The 25,633-nt window shown below is 30.2% G+C and overlaps 1 protein-coding gene across 8 annotated transcripts in view; it reads right to left on the bottom strand.

The window, feature by feature from the left end:
- Positions 1–18,240: 18,240 nt before the first annotated feature.
- Liprin-gamma overlaps positions 18,241–25,633 on the bottom strand; it is a 71,772-nt gene continuing 64,379 nt past the window's right edge. For 5 of the 8 annotated variants that reach the window (XM_064355661.1, XM_064355659.1, XM_064355664.1 and 2 more), the window contains exons 11-15: positions 24,023–24,181; positions 23,850–23,973; positions 23,654–23,798; positions 19,315–19,471; positions 18,241–19,235 (exon numbers count right to left, since the gene is read on the bottom strand). In XM_064355661.1, coding sequence (XP_064211731.1) covers positions 18,744–19,235; positions 19,315–19,471; positions 23,654–23,798; positions 23,850–23,973; positions 24,023–24,181 — 1,077 coding nt within the window. In that variant the 3' untranslated portion in view covers positions 18,241–18,743. The remainder of the gene's footprint in view (positions 19,236–19,314; positions 19,472–23,653; positions 23,799–23,849; positions 23,974–24,022; positions 24,182–25,633) is intronic. The other 3 variants (XM_008201031.3, XM_015978196.2, XM_015978198.2) reach the window with 3 other exon arrangements.

The raw sequence follows: 25,633 nt of genomic DNA, 5'->3' as shown, positions 1-25,633 counted from the left end.
ATTCACCGTGCAGCTACAGTATACGGTATTTTAATAGCCATTATAACTAATGGCCAATTAGTGTTTAGTAAAAAAAATTAGGTTTTAAAAAATAACCTTGATATTTACTTTTTACTAAGATTCTATGTTTATTAAAATTTAATTAGATGTGTGGCTTGTACAGCACAGTACTGCTTGGTTAGAGTTATAAATAAATATTATGAGCAAATAGTCAAACTAGTGAATTAATTGAAGCAGAAATAACGAACCAATTAAACTATAATAATGTAAACGAAAGGGTTGTTTCAACGAATTACCTAATTGGTAAATACCGTGTTAATTTTTCGCTATTTTTAATGCAGTAAACCCGAAGTTTCAGTTAATTCATAGCATCAAAGACTGTTTCAAAACTATAAAAACACCAACATCGCATTTTTTCTAAAAATTTGCTGATATAAATTATTCACGCACTTCAAAAAAGTAATAGCTAATGTAATTTACAATTTCAAGAGAAATCTTATTATTAATAACTATTTTACAATGAGGAAGTTTCCAATTTTTCAAAATGTTATTATTTATTATCAACATAATAGTACTCAAATCAAGAAATTGAATGCAAAAAAAAATAATTCGATAGCTTTGAAAATAACAACCCGCTTTGAGCCTGATGACGTCAGGCGGCATAAACTGTTCACAAGGTAGCGGCGATTTACACATTACTGTTCCTTTCGGCATTGTATTGATATCTCTGGATAATTTTATTGACTTAAAAAAAATAAATATTGAAAGAAAGTGTTATTTGTGATGATTGAAATAATTTGTTTAATTAGATATTGTAATAAATCACTAATAACTAATAATAATCCATTTCAATAATCACACAAAAATCAGAGTTTTTTTTGCTTTATTTCTTTCTGTATGTCTTCGAATTTTTTCAGATTTTTTTCTACAATTTCTTATAAATAATAAAGATTCATTAATGAGAAATATTTCTATTAATAAAATATTTTATTTAAAAAAATTAAAAATATTAACTAATGGAATTTTTTATGGTTTCTAGAACAAGCAAATTTGCAAATTTTTTCAAAACAGAACAGAAATACAATTCCTTTATTTGTTAATTACTTTTGAAGATACGTTCGATGAATAAGTAGATGAGGTTTATAATTATTAACCTAGAGTTTACAAAGATATGAAATTACGGTTTTCTTGTTTTTTAAAGTTGTAATGTTCTCATTTTTTGATATCAAACGGTTTTATAACGTGAGATATCTAAATTTTATTTATTTTATTTAGGGCTAATAGTTTACTAAACATTACGATATAGGAGTGCAATAGCTAAATGGAAAAATTGAGGAACAGCGAAGTAATTTTAAAAACATGTTAATTTTAACCAGATAATTTCGAACTTTGAGGTCTCATAACTTTTTTATTTTTGCGATTATAACAAAAACCATTAGTTTTACAAATAAGAAGATTAATGATATTAAAATAGAAACTTCGTCATTTTATCAATCTTTTTAAAAAAAATAATTCCGTAAAACGCTACGTTGACATTTTTATAGTTTTGAAACAGCTAATATTTACAATATCATTAATTTATGGGTCGATATTACGTAGCCGGTTTTAGCGTATTATTATTTTAATTCCCTTAACAATAAAACATAAAGAATAGATACCACGCTAAAGCACGATCTAAATTTTTTATCACTTATTATACAAAAAGCATTCTAGATGTAAGACGTCCAACATGAAAGATGTTCTAGTTCCTGGTTTTGTAAAACGACCTATATTTAGTTTAATAAGACAAGTATAATAGAAATACTTTGCTTTATATACAAACAAAATGAACGTCTCTTGTCAACATCAAAGAGGTTAAAATTTAGTGCTGGAATAAACAGGCACAAAGAACTCGAAACTCGAAGCAACATTTGACCTTATTCTCTATTTTTAATTAAACAACAAATTTTCGGCTTTTCCAGAAAATTGTTACATTCTTACGCGTAAATGTCTAACCAGCGTCACGTTTTTATTATCGATCGGTTTCCCTTTGCGTAAACCCATTTGTGTGAAGCTCGAATCCACATTTTAAGATGAACACGTTCGGAATTAATTCCTACTCCTAAAGACCTTGGAGGTACTATTTAAGAGCAATTTGCGCTAAAAACATTGCAAGATAATTAAATTTAGTGTAAAACAGTTTTATTATAAAAAGAAAGCCTGATTTGGACTGTTTATTAATAAGTTGCCTGCAACTTGTTTAGGCAAGTTATTTTCGATTAAAGCTTGGCATCAAGTAAGTGGGCTATTTAAGTTTCTCAATTAAGTTGGTTGTGTCTTGAAATTTTCAAAACTGTTTTCGATTTAAATCCTTAATTGGAAGAGCGAAAACAAGGAATAGAGCAAATAAAAGTAATGCAATTTTATGTAGTCGTGACGTTGCTGTGAGATGCAATTAGCCAAGTTAGAGCCGACAAAAACAGGAGATGCGGTTTTAGAATCCTTTGAATTTTGAACGGATTGGCGTTCGAAGGAATTCGATCTGTTTGAGACATAGTTTTCAGATGATTGTTGAAGTGTCCAACTTTTGAATGCGTGGATAATTCACAATAAACGCTAGGGCACTTTATTTTATACAGGCTGTTCCGTCTAACCCGCTTATTAGAAGTACCGAAGTAAGGTATTAACATACTTATTTTTAATGGAAAGATATACAGGGTATCAGAAATACGTGTGTTAATTTTAACACGTAATAAAGCTCATCAAGTACAACTTCTTTTGTGCAAACGAGCCAGTTAGTGTTTAATAATTAGTTTGTAATCATAGCAACAATTTTCATTGTTGTTTGAAATTGTTTAAATTGTCCGTTTTTATCACAACGAAAATAGTTCGGCTTTCTTATTATTGTACTCATAGGCGGGTACACGTTTCGGTATGTTATCTTTTTCCAAATTTTAAGTAACTTTGCGAATATTTTATTGAAAAATTACAAATAGAAAATATGTTTTATTTGTTGAGTTCTGTTATCTGTTAAAATTAAGAGACGTATTTCTGGTACATCCTGTATTTTTACTGCGATTTTACATAACTCGAGTTGTTTCAAGGGGATTTTCATTTTCAAGAACTTTCCCCTTTTTCAAGTCATAGTATTTAGGTTTTTTGAAAATTTTGCACCTTTATCACTTCAAAAAGCGGTAATTGTGCCATTTTTAGAGTTTTAAAAGTCGTATGTGGAAAAGCAAAAAAAGCTTATCTCTTTAGTCACAGATTAAGGCATCTGTGCTTTAGTTTTAGTGAGCTCAGAATTGGAATAGTATATTAAAAAAATAAGTTTCATACGACCAATCTTGAAGCACGAATTCAATTTCATTTTGAAAAAATAGGTTCTTCAAAGTCTTTTGAAACGAGTTTTTTGTACTATTTTTCGTAATTTGCCGTTTTTAAACAAAAACTGTGATTTTAATTGGTTTAGGGTTTTTTGTGACGGTTGGTAATATCAAATGTTTCAATTTTGAACATTTTGAAAGTGAAAAATTGATTTAAAAATTTTGTTTTATCCAAATTCTGTCAAAAAGACACGAGTATGGAAAATAATGAAGGAAATCTTGCAAGAATGTCCTTTGAAATTTGTGAAATTGGCAAAACTACGGTCGGAACTTGCTTCCTGCTAACCTAAAAATATTCGTTAAATGTTCCGTCAAATATAATGACTATTATGAATATTATGACATCAACTTGATGACGTTGCGTGTTTTAATGTGCCTATTAAAGCATCAAAATGGCGGTAAATTACAAAAAAAATGTATAAACTTACTCCAAAATCTTAACATTATCTTGGTACAATCTCTGCAAGTTATTGGAAAGTAAAGTTTTTCAAATGGAATGCCCAAATTTTTATTTCACTAAGTGGAAAAAAAATCTGCAACGATCTGCATTAGCATTCTCTATACAGGCTGTCTCAAAATTGACAACTTTCATCAACATTTTTTTTTGTTTAGTTCAACTTATTGAGGTTTCATGGATGTTTTTATTCGAGTAATTTAATTTGTCAAATTTTTCGAAAATTTTATGAACATGGATACAACCACTTCGGCCAAGTTCGAGAATCCATCGTAATGAGTAGGGAGCACTACTTAGTTGCTTTAGTTTTAGAAAACCACTTTAAAAACTTCAAAAACAATATTATTGAGTTGGAAGTAATTTCTAGAGCATAGTCTTTCACCAAAAAATCTCCGTGATAGAGTGCCATTTGAAAAAACTAAAAAGAATTTCGAAAAATTTTTTTCTTGAAAAATGATTACATTTTTAAAGTACTTGAAGCTTAATGATGCTCTAATTAGTTTTTTAGTAAGGTATTAGCTGTTTCAAAACTATAAAACGCCAACGTCGCATTTTCTGTCAAAATTAGCTGTTGTAAATTATTCATGCTCTTCAATTATTCATGCTACTATAACTTGTAGTTTCAATGAGAGATCTAATAACTAATTAAAAACTAGTTATTAACTATTTTATATTTTTATCAACCTTATTTAAAAAAATAATTTATTAAAAAGCGACGTTGGCGTTTAGATAGTTTTGAAACAGCTAATACATAGTTTAGACACAAAACGCTTGGTTCCATACTTTTGTCTAACGCTGTATTTTAGTCACACATTTTTATACAGTTTGGCAAAGACACATTTCTCATTGAATAAATGATAAGTTCTGTTCAAGATTTTTCTTTTATTTCCGTTAAAACAATAATAAATTCATTGACTTTGGGTTTGAAAACTTTTAGTTCTTATATTTTACTCACTTTTCCATGGCAACCTATGCGAAAAAAGCTAAGAATTTCTCAATACCAACAAAAAGTTCGTATAACTTGAAAACTCTTAAACATAAGTAAGGTACACAAAATGTTAATACAGATCGATGCAGAATTAAATTCTCCACCATTTATTGGTCCAATAAAAATTGTGACATTTGATTTGAAATTGTTTATTTATAAGTGAACTTCATCTTAACAAATTTTTTTTTAGAAATCTGAAAACACCAAAGAAAAGATGTTAACCTTATCTTTCAAATGATCCAAAAAGGATTTCAAGATTTCAAAAAACGCATAGTTGTCGAGTTTTTAAGTCAAAAATGCAAACCCATTAATTTTTAGAAAACCCTAAATATAGGTAGGTATAGAGAAAGCTGATTAAAAGTGCTCTTTTAAAATAACTCGGGTAATCCAAAAATGCAGAAGAAACACAACTTATTTTATTTAAAATAAGAATGTTGATAATTTTCAGATAAATATCATTATCAGTACTTTCAATTCGTCTAATGTGGGGTTGATACGGAACAGCCTGTTTATGTATTTGGTAATGAATGACGGAGGAATTTTTGCATTTTACATGCTGACTAAGGCGGGGGAGTTTTTACCGTAAATATTATTGAAAGTGGCGAATTTTCGTGAAAGTATTTTATTATTCTGGCGTTGTTGATTTCCTGAATAGGTTCGTGCGAAAACGAGGAAAACAAGATGAATAATGCTGATTCAAAGTTTGAAGTTTAGGAATAATTGTATCGGAAATAAACACCAAATACATTATAGGCGAGATTTTTTGTTATTTTATGAAAATTGCACCTTCAGTAAACAAAATAAAAAAACACGACTTAAAATTAAAAACCCTGATAATTTTCTGATTGTCTTCACTTAAATTCAAGGTAAAAGAAATTCTTGCAATAATTGTTGAGAATATTAAAAAACGGACTTTTAAATTTATTACAATTTGTATAATTACAATTTTATATTCGGAAAATAATTTTAGGGCAATAAAAAGTTGTAGACTTTCTTTGAAAACTCCTAAACACAAACCTGTCTCGGTTCAATACAATAAGCGTTGTCTTAACCTAAGGACGTGTTTCATTAGGAGAACATCACTCACCGAACCCGAAATTCAAGCTTTCAGCGACCATCAATCATCGAAGCAACGTCTTTCCCAAGTTATTTTCCTTACAAATTCTTTCACATTTCCATAATAAACGTCTGGAAATTATCACATTTTTTCTTCGTCTCGTATAAATATTTAAAACAAAGTACTTCGATTAAGCAAACAAAAACAACGTCTAAATCGAATTTTCAGCATTCCCTTGTTTCAAAGAGAATAATAAAGGGTGACACTTTTCACACATTCTTACGTGATGTTCCAATCTTTTTCCAGTCCCGCATAAATTTTTCTATTTTTTGAGAGCAGACGTCTTCTTGTTGTTTAAGTTTGGTCATGTCTGCGCCAGCGACAGATGCATTTTTGTTTACGTTCAATATGAGACGCAACGTGGAATTTTTATTAGGATCATTAGATTATTTCAGGTAGATTTCAGCGTCCTCTTTGATATTTTTATAAAATTCCCAGAAATGCATTTCATGAAAGTATTTGTATATTCACGTAAATAACAAATTTCCATGAAATCCTTTGTGTGTGTATCTGTGTAATGCTGATACATGTATCCACGTGAAGCGTGTCCTATTAAATCATATTTGGTAGTTATTGGATTCCTGATATCGATTCAAATAACTCGCACCTATGAGTCGGTGTTTTGAAGGCACATCAGAGAACAATTTATTGAATAAAATCGATCTCCTTCCGTGATTGTTTCGCTAAAGTTAACAAACACTGGAATAAATGTGTAAATAATTCTGTTTGGCTTAAATAAACTAAAGACGAGTGATTGGCACTAAACAAAATTTAAAACTGAAAGTTCTAACATAAATAATTATTGATCAAAGAAATCACAAACTGTTGCTCCAAAATAACTCTTGCTAGAATTCGTCCAATGAAGATTCACTCTTTTAGCACCACCTTGTGTATAATTTGGGATGTTTTACGTCTTTTCCAACAAATAAATCTTGTTGAGTCTTTAGAGCCACTTGAAATCTACTCTGTAAAAGAAAGTTTTTTTCCGGAAAAACCTTTAAGGGAACTTCTAAACCGGCATGATTTATGATGATAACTGTTCTAAAACTCACACAAGGTGTACAATTTATCTGACGTTTTATTACAAGGATTATAAATAACGGACGGAGTAATCCCCGTATTATGACATCAGTAATTTATTTCTTTTACTAAAAAAAAATCCTTGTGCAAGTAAAGATCTTTTGGCGTCAATATCGGAAGCTGTGTTCCATTATGGTCTAGTTTATAGAGGATAAAGGACGGAAACGGAATTAGTGTTACGCCGATGGGTATCGACTATTGTTGATTCAAGTGTAAATTAATGTCCTACGCGTGTATTGTACAAATCCACTCGAATATGGAAGGGATTGTCCGAAAATTTAGGGTTATTTGAACCAGGCATCGGATATACAGGGTAGGCCCGAGTGGGATATTTCTAAAATCTTTTTATCTGCAACTTTCGTCGCTATCTATGTTTTAGTATTATTAGCAATTAAAATTTAAGCCAAAGAATGCTTTATCTTAAAAACGTCAATAACGTCGAAAATGTTCATAGTTAGTTCATATATAGTCTATTTTTTCATAAACAACTGTCTAAGAGCCATCAGGTTGGCATTATCATAAATAGTAATTTTTTGAATTAAGGTTGGTGCAGGTGAAATTTTTTACCTGGAAAATTCAATTTCCAAATTTTTCAAGCTACCTCCAGTTTAAAACACGTACAACAACACATCTAGTTATTTTAGACCACCTTTAGACTAACGAATTAACAACTAACACTAACGTTCAATTTTCAAAAATGTCAAATCTGGTGGTCAATATGTCAAATACAGAATACAGCCAGTTGGACATGAACTTTTAGTCTGGTCTTTAACAGAATTTTGACATTTTGACAATTTTGACAGAATTTTGATTATCAAAAAGGAAGGACTATAATCAGTTTCATTTTGATTTTAAATATGACGCATTATTGATCAAATGACGAAAAAACGGACATGATCCTCATCTATGGCGACTGTCGCAAGAATGCAACAGCTGCTGCAGATCTTTATTTACAAATATATCCTCACAAAAAAATTTGAACGAGAACAGTTACTGGTTCAGGCAACGAAGTAACAGTTCTTCAGGAAGTGGACAAAAATTCACCTATCAGCCAAAGGGCTTTAGGAAGACTTTTTCAAATAAGCGGAATATCAGTAGGACGAATTTTGCGTGCTAATAAATTTCATCCTTACCACATTAGTTTGGTACAAGAACCCAAACCAGTAACATTATCCAGAAAAATCTCAAAAAATTAAATTTAGATGAAATTTTTTTCGACAAAATTTTATTTACTGATGAGGCTAGATTTAAAATTCGCTGGATAGGATAAGGATCTAACAATATTTAGCTTCCCAAAAGTCCAGATTTAACACCGCTGCACTTTTGTGGGGTGCAGTAAAAGAGAAAGTACACGAAACACCAATTCAAAATGTTGAAGCAACTTTACGACGCGTCTGTCAATCTTTTTTTAACGGACTCGATACATGTGGAAGCTGGAGGATTGTGAAAATTGATAAATATTTCGTTCAAAATATAAAAAATTTTGACTATCACACTTGAATTGTTTAGCGAAAGGAATAAGATAATTTAATTTTTGAGTTGGAATGTCTCATAGAATACACAGTTAAAAACATTAAAAACAGAAGTTGGTTTGATTCTGGGTTTTTGTCCAAAATCAACAGTTTACAAAATACAACGTTAATTAATTTATTTATTAATTGATGTAGAAGTTAAGAGCTGATGAATTTTTTTTTTCAAAAAATGAGTTCAGGCGTGTTCGCATGCCATCCGTATTTAAAATAATTCAGAATTAAATTAATCGTGAATTAAAAATTAACTGCAATTAAACCACATTTTGAGTGTGAGTCATTGCTCTTGCTCTTGCGCATTGGGTATTTCGAGTAAAATACTAACAAGTCGAGAGTGTATTTGTTATAAAAGAATCGTTTATTACAAAAAAATATAATAATAAATAACAAAATTAATTGTAGAAGTTTACAAAATAATGAAATTATTATTCTTTTCAATATTAAGGGTCGGTTTACCGATAGTAAAATTAAAGTTTATTTCAGAATTAAACTAATTCCACATTAAGTTGTCATTTAAAATGCATGATCAATTCATACTCCTGACTATTGAATGGAAACTTTTATTCCTGAATGGAAACAAATGGCCTGGAGACATAATTGAACCTATCAACGTTTTCTGAGAAAAATGTTACCAAATTCTATTACATTCTTTATCTAAGGGCTGGCTAGCAAATAAAGCTCTCGAATAATACGTAAATAGTAAAGACAATACTACCTCAATTTTTATTGTAACTTTAATTTAAAAAATCATACAGTAGTTTGTAATATTTTAAACAATTAACAACTATTTGTATATTTGCATTTGACAGTTTTTACTATGAAGCAAATGAGAGAAGAATAATAGGTAAAATTGAAAAAACATAAGTATAAAACGGAGAATGTCTTGCGCATTCATCATGTGTTTGTCAATGTTATGTTATCATAGTTATTAATTCGATTATAATTATAATTTATTATAAAGTTTATTCTATTGAAACCATGCGAGCGGGCGGCAATTTGAACATCTATTAACACTGATTTTTGCAATAAATAAATTGTTTAATTGGCCTAATTTGTCATCCATCTGTCATCTTAAAGTTATCAACAACATACTTGATTACTAGTTTGAATTAAATTAAATATTGTTTTAAGTGTTTAAAGTTTAGTGTATACTTGGTTGCGTATTTGTAGGTTTTAGAAGTACCCCAATCGCGCCCACCCTATAAAATCTGCACGAACGACGTTTGCCGATTATTAAAAATACACGGTCCAAACACCCGTTTAATTAAACCAATTTTTCATATCGCCAAATTTTACAGCAATTTTATAAATTAACTTCAGTTCGTGCCAATGTTCACGAAAATACAAAACTCCCTGTAAAAAAGGTTTTGATTTATTTCCCACTTTTAATAAAGGCCTAACACGTTTAGGGTGGAGCTTTGCGTTTCCCTTTCACCCGTATTAAATGATTAATTCCCATTTAAGCGAAAAAAGCGATCGAATAATAACTTGCTGTAGAGCCATAAAATGAAATAAATGTTTTTGTGAAATAAAATTCTCTCAAGTTCTTAAATAAGGTTGTTTAACTGTCGGGCGATTTATTTCCATTAAATAACCAATCAGGGGATTGATTACCGTGTGTTCGATCCAGCAATTTTAGCCAAATTAAATGTTCCACACTAAAAAGGACTCGATAAAGCAGATTATTTTATTTCGAACGCGATAAATACCACACGTGCCTGTGTTACTAAAAGATAAATTGATTGTCGATTGCCGGCTATAAAAAGAATCACCTTATGCCGTACCTAATTCTTCTTATAAAACCTACAATGTTTCAACCTCCCTTGTGACTCTTCCAAATTTTATTATACTTTACTTTACGTTAATACCAGTCATATTCCTTCGTTTTGTAGTATTTTAAAACAATGAGTATCATTGAATAGAAAACGTTTTAATGTCTGAAGCTTTTGTGGTTTTGGACACAGAGTACTTAATAGCAATTAAGTTTTAATTAAATTTATGAACTTCAAAAGTGTTTTTGTTACAGCCTTTTCTCATCTCCAAACCAAGTTTCCAGTTTCTTTATGTCATTATAAAATTCTTAATTACAATATTACCAAAAAAACTGTATAATTAATGTAGACAAAACGTGCTAAAAATTTCCACAGTTTGGAATTTCTGACGTAAACAAATTGTTATATTAGAGATATTGTTAGAAAATTACCGAACAACTCATCTATCATGTAAAACCCAAATCACTCAATTTCATGTTTCGTATTTCAACACATTTGTTAATAATTAATCTTGAACAAAGTTTATTCATACATATTTTATAGCAGCTTCCTCTAATCCCACTCATCTCACTATCATATTATCGTCCAGAGTAAATTGCAAAACTGATTAATTATTTTCAAGTAATTGAAAGTGAAATGACACATTTGTACTGCAATCAACTTTTAGAAAAATACTAAGATTTTGTTTTGCTAAACATACTCGTTTCTATGGAACTGTTTGCAATGCATTGACATGGATTTTTTAACACTGAACATCATAGCATAATACAATTAACAGAGTTATGTAATGTTCATCGAAATAAACTCTTTAGCATATAATACAGTGCTTTTTTTCAAACTGAACATAGGAGTAATGGTGTTATGTGTGTTATGTGATGTGCAGTAAAATAAAACCCTCAGCGTAGATATTTGGATGGTATGAATAAAAATGAATTAAATGCTAATACTACAAAGTCGTAGTAAATTCTACTCGCTGAAGAGCCTACTATTGCTCCAAGTATTAACTTTGAATTATCCAAAAAGTACTAAACCCTTACTATTTTCCATGAAAATTTTTGTAGTACTACTAGACCAAGAAGTATTTCCTAATACATCGATTTTGCATTGAATTTGTAGTATATTTTTCACTTTTACCAAGTTGCTGTTAGACGAAGTTCGAGTACATGATGCTACGCCACTAATTTTCATTTGTTGTTGAAAAATGGTGTCCTAGCGTAGCAGGAAATTGTACAGAGTTAGAAGAAAGATATTTAGGTAAAAAGTAAGAACTGTACGAATATATGTATCTACTCATAAAGATTTTGTATTTTTCCTAGAATTACCTACATTATCACATTACCAAATACATGCTTTAAAATTTTTATGCCAAAGCATTCCTTATGTTCAAAGTTAAAAATGTCTGGATATACAAAGTGAGTTTAAAGTAACCCATTAAATTAAAATTTTTGTTGTAAGTCATGTTTCTGAAAAATCCTCAAATAGTTCGATCTTATTCTTGAAAATGCTACATTTTGACACCACTGTAACATTTGTGACGTCATTGGTTTTTGAGTAATGACGTTTTTTCAATTATTTTAAATGGCAACCGATATTTTGCTTACTATTTTTGATAGTATACTTCTTTATCGTTCTGGCAACTATAACATAAAATTTAAAAAAAATTAAAAAAACAAAAAAGAAAAAATATCGTATCCTACATCATGGGCTAATAAATAAATACGACCAATAACAAATTGTCGAATATGTACTAAAAATTTGCGAATGTGGTTTAACCACTTTCGAACGAGCTTTCGCAGTATTCATCTTAAATGACGACTGCAGAAATAATTTTAGTGATCTGAAAATTCTTACGTTACCTTCTCTATATATAGGGTGTTACGGAATGGCTTAGCAATATTTCGTATGTGAATTTGCCATGATCAGACGAGTTAAAAAACTTTATATCATTTTTCTAAAAAGTGTGTACTTTCTTCAGACATTTTTATAACCCAACTATTGAAAGCCACTGTGTGGCTTATAGTAGTTTATTAGCGGTTAATTTTTTTATAAAATAAAGTGATGATTATGGCTCATGGGCGTTTAAAGAATGTTGTTCAAAATTAAGGCTCACATATTCATTGGTGTGAAAAGTTCAAATCTCGGTCCTGGCGAAACAATTTTTTGTATTTTTTTTTTCGTAAATTTTAATAACAAATTTAAATAGAAAAATAATGTAGTGGACCAAAAAGTTATTTATGTCTGCTGTTTTGTCAATAATTATAAAATTTACGCTAATTTTTCTAATTCTAGTTCAGCGGTTTCCAAAATGTGGGACTTTAATTTCAGAACGATTTTTTGGGAAAACTATGCATTTTTGATTTACATAAATTTTGCTTAATCGATTTGTCTTGCCATTCTTTATTTACCTTTAAATTTTTGCTAAACCATTCTTTAACATGCTGTATATTTAAGTGCTTACAATTTATAAAAAACTATGGAACCCATTACCATAAATTAAACTGATTTCATACATACGAAACCAAGAGCCACATAATATTATTTGAGAGAATAAGACTATCTTAATCACAAAATTTTTATAACTATTACTGTATAAAGTTTTTCAACGTTATCCCTAAAAATTGTAAATGCCTTCCCCCAAAAGTTCTACTGAATAAAATAAAGACCTAGTGAACTAAAAAGACTTTCTATAGTGTTAAGGAATACGTAAACAATAATTTTAGTGATATTTAAGTGGCATTTAATTAATCTCTGTCGATTTTTAATTATGTTTATATAGTTTGTTTTTTCATAAGTTTAAGTTTGTATCTAGATACATGTGGAAAGTATACTAAGTATGACATGTGCAAAAGTACTTTGTATTTAGGTATAGCAGCACGAACAAAGAGTTATTATTATTAGTACTATGTTTAGTAAATTTGCAAATTTTTTTCTGATGTAATAAGAATTATCATGTCATACGGTTTTCCCTTCATTATTGCCGTTATTGAGAAGAGCCAGAAATTTTTAAGTAAGAAATGAAAATAATAGAACAGATGCAGTTGATAACAAAACTAAACATTTAAAAAAAATTACAAAAAATAACAAAAATTCATTTTGCGTTTTGACTTTGCTTTTGTAAATACATCAATTATTTTTCGGTTTAAAATTTATTGTTCTATGTATACGATTATTCACATAAAACTAGCATAAAAATATACTTTACGAAGCATACAGTAAAGATTTTATTTTGCTAAACAAAGGCGTTTCTATGGAACTGTTTGCAATGTTCTGACAGATTTTTTAAAACTAAAAATTCGATAACACACATATTACCAGTTTCAAAACTATAAAAATGCCAACGTCACATTTTCTCTCAAAATTACTCATGCACATCAAAAAATAATAGTATTATATATTATATTATATTATAATGTAATTTATACTTTCAATGAGAGATCTAATCATTAATAATTATTTTACAATTTTATCAAACTTATTCAAAAAAATTATTGGGCAAAATGTAACGTTGGCGTTTTTATGGTTTTGAAACAGCTAATATATCCCATGTCAGAACTTAGTAAAATTTTGCAACAGCGCATTTGAATTTTTCGGAGTGAAATGGACTACAAATCAAGGGTTTCTAGTGGGTTTTCTTAGCTCAAAAAGTGTCGCTGGGATTCAGTTTAATTAATAATTACACAGAATTTTATTCTTTTACAGAAACTCTCAATTTGTGTTTTATTTTTCACTCTGAAAAATTCAAATGCACTATTGCAATTCTACTATGACCTGAAATGAGATATAATACGTGTTATGATAGTTGTGAATATTCAGCAAAATAAACTCTTTACTATACAGGTGGTTCGCGAAGTTGAGGCGTTCCTTTTAAGAGGTGCTAACAAGCATTGTTCTTAACAATGATACAGTAACTTATTTTTTTCTGGAAGTTCTGGAAGCCGACCCTGTTCAGATAAAAAAATCAAAGGATCATTAGCGTAATCAACAAAAACTGTTACAATTGTCATTTAATTAGTCGAAGGGGCGCATTATTACAATAATAACAACAAACATGTAATTGTATGGGCAATGGTATCAGAATGCAGCTGCGGCATTCAAAAAGTACTCAGAGTATGAAAAAATAAAAATAAAAGGAACATTTTCGAAAATCTGGTATCCACAATAATAAGGTAGATTTTTTGAAGTGCTCATCTTAAAACTGTAGTCAGACAGGACCGGACTCAAAATTTTAGGAAAACCTAAAATTATCTCTGTTATTTAAAAACATTTTATTGAGATGATTTAGGCTAAAACTATAAAAAAAATAATGCCTAGTATCTCGTGTTAAAAGGAACGCCTCAACTTCGCGAACAACTTGTATAATACAGAAGATTTAAGAACCCTAGTAATGCATTGATATTAATTTTTTAATACTGAAGATAGGATTAATGTTACTATAGTACTAGTACTGAACATTCTTAATTTATATTAAAAAATTAGATTACAAATACAAACACAAACAAATGGGTGTATGTGACCTCTAGAAAGAGTACATTTGTCACTTGGTTTTTTTTACATTTTTATACAGAATACAGCTAGTTTGCAAAATAGTTGAACATAAACTTTTAGAGTGATACAGTCTGGTCTTTACCACAGTTTTGACATAACATTAAAAAAATCTAATTGCAAGGATTTTAGCAAAAGCAAAAGTGACTGTTTTATTTAATACCTACTTTCCACAAATTCGTGATTTACGTGGTGTAAAGGGTGGAAGTGAAAACCAATAACCTCTGTATGAAGTTATTTGCTACCTATCATTCAAAACGTGAAGAATTTTTTTGTTTTTTCCGTTGTGGCTATCGAGTTTCAGGAGCCCTTGGACTCCTGGACACTCGGAGCCGCCGGGAACACCAGGCACTGAATCCGCCTATAGATGTAAAGCAAAATCATTTGGCTGCTTTTCTGGGTTTGAGACACACCTTCCACAAACGTAGTTGGATGAGTCATAAAAATCATCATAAATAATATTTCTAATGGTCAACCTTCTTCTGCTTACTACCCGTTTAGTAGAAACATTTGTTCCATTTTGAAACGTTTTGCTCTGTAAGACGAATCAAGAGACATCTCTGTCTTAATTGTCAGTGATGTGAGTCCATTTAAATTCTGTTCGAAATTAATAAAACATTTCACAAATAATTTCGAGGTCAACTGCGCACTGACATGATAACATTTCAGCTCTTTGATACGACACTGAAGATGTTTTTTTTTAATTATTTTTGTTGGCAAATTCATTGTCATCCTTTCTGCCGCTTGTAGTCTTAAATTGGGTCATGAAGCCAGCGATAATCAAACACATTCATAATCACATTAAATTTTTAATTGCATTTTTACTTTACATTTTCCACTATTTTAAATTTCCTGTTTTAGTTAATAGTTTCAGTTTGTATACTATAGTCAGATTATTTTTATAATAAACGAGTTTCTTTTATATCAAGTAGTACATTTGCGACTTGAGAATTTTTTACTCCGCCTTAAGCCTGCGTCGCTGAACAGAATAAAAATTCTGAAAAAATACACAGTGCATACACATTATTTTTTTAATTACATGACTGCAAATAGTTATTATTATATTAAGTGCGCAAGCAAAGGTTTTTTGAGCTTTGAGCTAATCCTTTGCGAAACAATAAACAGTAAACAGTATAGTTGTGTAAACATTTTAAGGATTGTTAGTACAGATGAAAAAAAGTGAAAAATAACTCAACTTGCATTATCCAAATATTTATACTAGTTTCTGAAACATAGGAAGTTTTGAACGGAGAATAAATTTAAATTTGCAGTTCAACTTTAAACTACACAAAAAATTAAAAAATATAATCTGAGGTTAGTTCTTCTAAACCTACTACAATGAGTTAAAAGTAGCAAAAACAGCCACAAAAAATCGACTCCTTCCATTAAATATGTATAAAAATGTAAAAATTTGCATCGATTTCTTTGCGAAGATACCACCGAATTTCATTCCCTCAATTGTCACAGCCTATTAGTCATATAAAATTTGAAACAAAGTACTCAAAAGACGCAAACCTAGTTGACAAATTTTTAGAAGCTAAAGTGGAGTTTTTTTTAAGCAAAACCATTCGGATAAGACAAATTAATTTATTTTGACTGCTTTTAAGCTCTCCCATCAACCTTTAAAATACTTGACAACTATAAAATTCACAGTGTCACAGTGACACTTGTGTCTCTTGAAAAGACGGGTTTTCACTTGTTAAAATGTTTTTAAGCAGTGATTCAGTAATTTGTTCATCAGTTAACACTTCTTTTGCTGCTTTGTCACTATCAACGCCAACATGTTATTCAAAATTCGGCCAAGAGTTAGTGGGTTCATTATAACTGTACAGGATTGCTGCATTTAGGATGTCCCAATAGAGGATCTCTGAAAGTAAGAGGTTTAGAGAAAAATGAGTGACACATTCTAAGGTCCGTTTTTTGAGAAAATAATTTTAGCTAAAACCGCATCCTGTTATCGTCTTTTCTTTCCGACTTATAAACAAAAAGTGACATTTTAACAAAATTTTAAAAAATCTATATCTTTCTTATTATAAAAGATACACATTTAAAACAATGACATTTAAGATACTTTTTTACAGAGAATCTAATAATGTTATCAGCGATTTTTTCAACCATTCGTTTAAATGTAATAAAATAAAGTTGTATTTCTTTTAATAAGAATCATGGTTGGCTATGACATTTTCGAAAAGCTTATTTTTTTCTGAACTGAAAACAATATAAATAGGGTTTGATATTTTTATATACTTTTCATAAAAAATATATTTAAAATATGTGAAAGTAGTTGGCCATGGAAAAATTATTTCACATAAAAGGTGTGAATAATCTAGATATTTTGTGAAAAGTTATTAATTTAAAAAATGTGAAATTATAAAAACAAGCTATATTAAAGTTATTTTCAATTGAACAAATATACGAGCGTCGTACATTTAAATTACATCAAAAATGTGCAGAAAATTGAAAACGGAGTGTCGCTACTATTTGATAACACTTTTTTATGGTTTAGCGAAGTGCAGTGAAGGTAACGTTAAATGTTGATAATGTTATGTAATTTTCTACCGCAGACTGGATTTGATTTTGGTGATTGCACAGATATTTTTTTGTAAAATAAAATGTTATTGACAATCAATCATACAATTAATAAGATTTTTTTCCGACATTTCGTATTTAATTAGAAAATAGAATGGCAATGCAAGCTTGCCATTTTAAATCTAAAACAAATAATATTTATTGATCGCAAGAATTTGATCTAATAATAATTTATTATGCTCTTTTTATATTAATTAGTGTTTAAAAAAATCATTAAATTATAAATACTTGTTAGGTCATATTTTTCATAGTTTTAATTAAAAATCCAAAATTTTTTCATCGCCTACTGTAAAGAAAAAGGAAAATGTTTTTTTTAATTTCTAAAAATAATGTATTACACAAACAGACATATCAAATCAGAAAAAGAAGCTTTTCAACAAATATCACAGCCGCCTATGATTCCTATTTAAAAAAAATACAACTTTGTTATTGCAGTTAAATGAATAGTTGAAAAAAATCGCTGATAACATTATTAGATTCTCTGTAACAAAGTGTCATTGTGTTAAATATGTACCTTTTATAATAAGAAAGAGATGAATTTTTTAAGATTATGCTAAAATGTCACTTTTTGTTTATAAGTCGGAAATAAAAGACAATAGCAGTATGCGGTTTTAGCCAAAATTATTTTCTCAATAAACGGACCCGAGAGTGTATCACTCGTTTTTCTCTAAACCTATAAGTTTCGGAGATCCTCAATTCGGACGTCCAAAATGCAGCACCCTGTACTCTACTGTGGGTATATTTTTTTTATTTTTGTTCTAACGATGCTCTTAAGGAAAAGGCAAATGGTTGATATTATCATGCTCGAATATTTAATGTCTTTTATTTTTGGAATAAATAGATACAATAAAATAAATATAAAATAAACAAACACTATACACGCAATACTCCACTATAACAAAATACCACTGAAATCACATAGTACGTACATGGTAACAATCATGAAAAAACTAAGTAAAAAATTATACATAACACATTGAGTCCTAATTTAAATTGTCGTATGGCTTGTGCCAGTAATTGCAAAATTACTGCTCAATATTAATTGTCAGTAGCGAATTCATTAATTGTTCAAATTAATTAATTAAAACAAATCGTTCGGTACAAGTGAATAGACCATTTGGTTGCGCTTCCATCCATACTCCGAATCGCCTAATTATATTACAACGTGAGTAGTTAAAACTGTATTTGGTTAGCTTTGGTTTAGTAATAATTTACCCTACACAATGTCCAAGACATTGAACAATAATATGCTACACATTTTCCGAACAGAATTGAGCAAAATGTGACAATAAGGCTCCGTAATGAAATCAAACGGGCTGAATGTGGATCACATCGATATCTCCGATACTTCTGACACGTCTGTGCTGCTTCTTCTTGCGATGCAGACTGCCGCCAATGAAATTCCCAAAGAGCTTGCCTTTCTCGCTCTTCGATATGTTATCGACATTCTGCGCGCTTTTGGTAATTTCGTATTCGTCAATCGACCTCCTGTTCATGTAGCTCTCGTACTCCTCCGACCGCCGGTTATAGGCGCTGTGATTGGCGAAAGGTGTCGCGTAAATGGGCGACTCGCCCCCAGACCTAGACGATCTGAAATAACTCAGCGGAGGGCTCACTCTGCTGATCACTGAAGAGCTCTCCGAGCTCGAAGTCGGCGACTGCTTGTCCCTCTCCCTCTCAGATTTGCTTTTGGTAAGGCCCAAGGCGCGACTTAGTGAGCCCTGAAAGCACACATTCATAAAAGCGGCCCTCGGCTGGAGAACTAGTGTCGGTGCACTTACCCTAGCTTTGCAATCGTTCTTCGTTGCAAGTAGGTTGAATTAGTATTGTTGGTAAGTCATGCAGGGAGCATGCGAGGAAAGGGTGAGAGCTACTTACCCTGAGACTGGCTCTACGCGACTCTGCGCTCATCGGGTCGCGAGCGACTGCTGGCGGTCCTACAAGTCCTGCACAGGAACGGGAAAATGAACGGCCTAGGGACCCTCCCAGAACACGCGATTTCGCCCTGACTCGAACATAGTGCTCTAGTGTGGATCTAGCATAACAGTGCGAAATCAAAACGATGAAAAAGCAGTGCGGGAAACACAAGCATTCTATGTTGGTTCGGTTCTTTGGGGAGGACCGGCTCTGCTTTATGACAATTTTAGCCTATTAGACAATTGACACACACAGGAAGTACCTTCTCTATGGGATTTTTAGAACCAATTAAAATATTTTTTAAGAATCGAGGGTCATATTTTTACATGATTGTGTTAAAGTAGAACTGTAGTGGGCACTCTGTGTACCTACAGTGTGCTGCATTTGGGACGAATAAAAGATTTCCGAAACTAAGAGGTTTAAAGAAAAACGAGTGACACATTCTAAAATTCGTTTTTTGAGAAAATAATTTTGGTCAAAACCGCATGCCGCGATCGTATTTTGTTTTCGACTTATAAACAAAAGTTGACATATTAGAGAAATCTTAAAAAATTCATATCTTTTTTATTATAAAAGACACATTTGAAATGAAGACATTATAAGGCACTTTTTTGTAGAGAATTTAATAGTGTTATCAGCATTTTTTAACCTTTCGTTTAGCTATAATCACGTAAAGACTAAAGACTTATTTTTTTATAAGAATCATATGCGGCTGTGATATTTTTGAAAAGCTTAGTTTTTTCTGGTTTGATTCGTCTATTTGTATAATACATTTTTTTTAATATTAAAACAAACAAACAGCGTCATCTCGATTGCACTTCACAAAATCATAAAAAAGTGTCATCAAGTGGTTAATGACACATCGTTTTCAATTTTCTGCACATTTTTTATGTAATTAAAATCTGCGACAATCGTATATTTGTTCAATTGAAAATAACTTTAACAAAGTTTATTCTAATAATTTCACATTATTTAGTTTAATAACCGTTCACAAAATTTCTAGGCTATTCACACCATTTATGTGAAATAATTTTTTCATGGCCAATTACTTTCAAATATTTTAAATATATTTTATATCAAAAATATATAAAAATATCAAACTGTGTTTATATTGTTTTCAGTTCAGAAAAAAATAAGCTTTTTGAAAATGTCATAGCCAACTATGGTCCCAAGTTAGAAAAAAACACCTCGTATTTACAGCTAAACGAAAGGTTAAAAAAATCGCTGGTAAAATTATTAAGTTCTCTGTAAAAAGTGTATAATGCTTATTTTTCAAACGTGTATTTTTTATAATAAGAAAGATAAGATATTTTTAAGATTCTACTAAAATGTCAACTTTTGTTTATAAGTTGAAAACAAAAGACGATAGCAAGATGCGGTTTTGACCAAATTAATTTCTCAAAACCCGAGATGTGTCAATCGTTTTTGTCTAAACCTCTTAGTTTGGGAGATCCCCTATTCGGACATCCAAAATGCGGCACCCTGTACATACAATATACAAGACCCCCAAATAATGTATCAAAAAATTGTGTGCAATTTTAATTAATTGAAATAATAAAAAAACTTTAAATGACACAGAATTTTTTTCCTCAAATTAATATACAGGGTGAGTAAAGTAACGCATAAAACATATTATTGTTGTGAGTCATTTGTTAAAAAAATCCTTAAGCAAGTCGATTTAATTTTTGTAAATGCTACATTTTGACACTATGACTATTTGTGACGTCATTGGTTTAATTTTTGTTTACTGTTTTCAACAGTATACTCCATTATCTTTCTAGTAGGTATAAAAATTTAAAAATAAAATTTATGTAAAATTAAAAAGAAATCAAAATAAAAAAGTAAGCAAAAAAAGAAAATAAACTCAAAAGTTAAATAACTTGTTGATAATTACATTAAACGCTTTATTTATCTTTTTGTTTTTGACATATTTTATAAGAGACGTTTTTTTTTGTTTTTTTTTAAATGACAATGAATTTTATGCATTACTTTAAAATCACTCTGTATATTGTTGATAAGACCATCAGAAAGTTATAAAATTTTTGTATAGAACTTTTTTTATAGAGATAAATCAATTGAGTTTTTAACCCGTTTAACGTTAAACTTGGTGACAAATATTTAAAATGAGGTACAGAAACCATTTTGTTTATTACTTTTCTTTAAAATTTAATTTCCAATTTTAAGTTCATACGCTTTCAAACGTTCTCAGTCTAATTGCAATGAAAAAGGGTTAGTGAACTGATTTGTTTTTTTTCTTTAGTGTCTAGATTCTTTCGGAATGATGCTACACAAATTACTAGACTGAAGTTTTTAAACCTCTAAATTAATCGAAATCGATTTCCGTTGTTGATGTGTTATTCGTTTATTTATTTGCTGAGCAGTCAGTTCACTTTGAAACTGACAAGAGAAGTCATTATTGTTAAAACGAAACTTTGTTTTTATGTAATTTTAATAAAACTCATACTCATACTCTGTTTTTAATCAGTCTTAGTTGTTCCTAAACTATAGAAACGCCAACATCGCATTTTCCAGAATTATTTTTTTAAATAAGGTTTATGAAAATGTAAAATATTTATTAATGATTAGATTCTTATTGAAACTATAAATTATATTAGGTATTAATTTTTTGAAGTGCATGAATAAAATCTATATCGACTAATTCTTAGAGAAAATGCAACGTTGGTGTTTTTATAGTTTTGAAACATCTAACATGTAAAATATGAAAATAAGGGCCGGGTTATGGAAATAATATTAGTTCACAACTCTAGAACGCTTTGAGGTAGCGATTTCAGTTATTGCATTCTAAGAATCAATGAAAATTACTGTTGCAAAACAAGTATTATTTTATAGACACTTTTTTGCATCTCTTGTACCCGTCGGCGCAAATCAACGTGTAATAAAATTTTTACAGGTAATATTTGAAAACTTACTATTCCTTAAAATAGTTAAAATAATCGTAACAATTTGGAACACATAAATTTCAAACACTAAACTCCGTGCGTGACTCAAAGCGTTCTGAAGAAGAGAGGACGTCAAGAAATTCGTTTTTTAAGCATAAATAATATTTGTTATAATAATATTTTCTTTTTAAAAATCAACATAAATATTGTTAATTAGCTTCACTGTGCAGAGAAAATTTAATATAATTAATTATGAATCACGAGTAAAAAACGTACCAAAAAATACAAGCAACGGAAAGAGTTAACCAATACTGACAACTCGATTCTCAAGTGTTTTAGAAACAGATTTCTTGGTTATACATAGTGGACCCAACAGTATGGTAAGGTGTTTTCCCACATTTGACTATATGTCTAAAATTTCCATCAAACGTAAGTTCATATGACTAATTTTGCAGTTACTGGAAAAACTAAAAATTTACTAATGAACTTACTGTATCAAGTTTATCATTCTTCTTTAGAAAATAAAATCGACCACCGATTATTATTAAAATTTGTTTCACCCTCTAGAACATTTTCAGTAGAGAATTCAATTTGAAACGTAAGTACTGCAAAATGATGAACCAGGTTGTTGCTTTGAAATAAAAATTCCGTTACAAAAACATTTCCACCGCCGAAAAGCCATCTATAGGAATTGTATTGTGCTAGTCTAAGAACTGTACAATTTATCTCCAGAAGACTAAACTAAAATAAAAAACCGTTTGCAACGATAAATGAATAGACTTGTGCTTATTTCAGCATCAAGTCCGACAGATGGTTTCTCTCCACAAGTTTGATCCTTAGAAAATCCCATGATGTGTGCCTTCTCATTAGTCGATAAAATTTTGTCGTTTGATAAATTTCTAAACTAACATATAGCATGCAAGAACTGTGTAACATTAAAAACACCGAAGTTCGAACATTGAACTAGAAATTGTCTAATTATTGTTCTGTGCTCTAACATTGAAATGGCAGTGCAAAGCATAAGCAACATAACATAGAATGTTCGTGTAAAATGTCCCCCAGTGTCATTATTTATACAAAAGAATCCACATTTCACAACCTTTATTTTAAACTATTTATAAACAAAATATTATAATTTGATTATGGATTCAATAAAGGCAAATAGTTTGATTAAACTGAGTAACATAAGAATTAAATGCACAATCATCGTAACTGCGCCAAAATTATCTAGACTACAACGAATCAAACGAGCTTCTCTGTCTAAATAATTTTGAACACTTGACTAAAAGTCAGAAAACTTATAATAATTATTATCAAACATGATTGTTTATCTGCCGTGTTTAGATATAACTCTTGCAGCTTCTGCTTGGAGTTCCTCCATTTGACAGAAAATGACGTACCTTGCTGGTAACACCAAAGCTTCAAGCTCGGCGTTTAAATGCCGTCTTATAATATTTTTACTAGCGGGAATCCCCAGTGCTGTTGCCATAGTATCGCCGTTAAAAGATGGCTCTAACACGACCAACCCTCCATGCACTCCACTATCTGCAATAAACCAAACAATTCGCGTCTCTTTGCAATTTCCACAAAGTTTACCCTTTAAGTTATCGGCGTATTCAGTCAGATCAATACTTCGCGCCCAACGTATGAATCTTTGATTAGTCCAGACCAGGGGATCTGCATCAATATTTTCACATTGATGTCTTCGAACGGCGAGTGCCTTCAATCAAACATGAGTCAGGGAAATGCCAGCCTTAACAATGCATTACCTGCCGGTCATATTTCATTATACGGAGCAAATGAATTCCGTGAACGATAGACGCTTGATGGAATTTTCTAGTAACTCCTAAATATTTCTCTAATTCCTTTTTGCTAAGGTGCTCCAACATGCGCGCATCGACCATGTTGGCAGTGAAACTCTCGGAATACTGCAAAAAATTCAATCCATCCACAAGTAACACTTTAACAGTGTTTTTAAAACTACTTTTTAAATACGAGTATCGTTAAGCTCAAGTATAATTACATTTTTAAAAATGTAACTAAATACAACTTAAATACAATTTTTAATGTATTTAACTACAATAATTAAATTCATTATTTGACTACCTTACAAATATGCAGGATTTAAGGGAAAATTTATATTGTACGAGTAGATCCAAATTATATCTACAGGCTGCTGTTCCATCTAAATTCCACATTAGAAGTATTGTAAGTTCTAATAATGATATTTATTTAAAAATTTATACACATCTATAATCCGTTAGGTTTTACTCAATGAAAATATTTTTAAGTTATGGCACTTCTGGTTACACCGGAAGTCGATATCAACTTTTTCATCAGCTTTCCTTCTATCTGAATTTAACCGTTTTCGAGATACCATGCGATTTTCTAAAATTTTGATCTAGTTATCCATGACAGTTACGTTAACTCGATGTCCATTACGGAAATAAAATTCTAACAATTTTTTTATGTTCTTCGGTGAACATTTTGCACATATTGACAGATAAAGTGATGCTGAAGTTATTTACGCAATACATTTCATTGCTGAGGTAACTGTCATGGATAACTAGATCAAAATTTAAAAAAAATCGCATGATATGTAGGGTGTTTGAAAACCCTTAAAAATCAGTCACTCCGCCATTTTTAAAGATATTGAAATGGTTTTTTGAGCATTTTATGAAGGAAACTTTTCCTTCAGTGGGTTTAAAATTGGAAAAAATGTTAACAAATTCCAAAATTGTAAGTTTAATGTAGAGAATTTCAAATACCCCATACTCAATATTTTCAAATAGAATGCCTCGGTTTTTATTTCACTAAACAACAAGAATTTAATTCTAAATCACGTTGTATTAGCATTCCCTAAACTTATGTGTGATAATTTTTAAGTTATGATGTTATTTGACTTTGTAGAAAATTCCTTAATAGCCGCAACTATTTTTGTATAATTCGTCAAAGAAATATTTTTTATTCAGTAAGCGACCAATTCTGTTGAATATGACGTTATTCTTTCCGTTTAAACAAAGTAATTTTATTCTGCTAACGTTTGAAAAACTTTAATTTTTCATATTCTGCTCTCCTTTCCATGGCAACCTATGCGCAAAAAGCTATGGTCAATGAATTCAGTGTCAATATCAGTGTCAAAAACTAATATAACTTGACAATTATTAAACTTAAGTATAGGGACATCGATGCAGAAATAATTTTTTTATCATTAAATGAAATAAAAATCAGAGCATTTCAATTGACAGAATTGATGAGTTAAAGGTCTTTGAAATTTGGAAACATATCATTAAAATTTGGAGTATGCTGCCCATTATTTAAAAAATCGAAAAACAAAAAAAATTTAAGCTTTTTCCATTAAATGACCAAATACGGTTCTA

Source organism: Tribolium castaneum, chromosome 1 (assembly GCF_031307605.1).
Source record: "Tribolium castaneum strain GA2 chromosome 1, icTriCast1.1, whole genome shotgun sequence".
NCBI classification, from domain to species: Eukaryota; Metazoa; Arthropoda; class Insecta; order Coleoptera; family Tenebrionidae; genus Tribolium; species Tribolium castaneum.
This window is presented reverse-complemented; position numbering and strand designations above follow the sequence as displayed.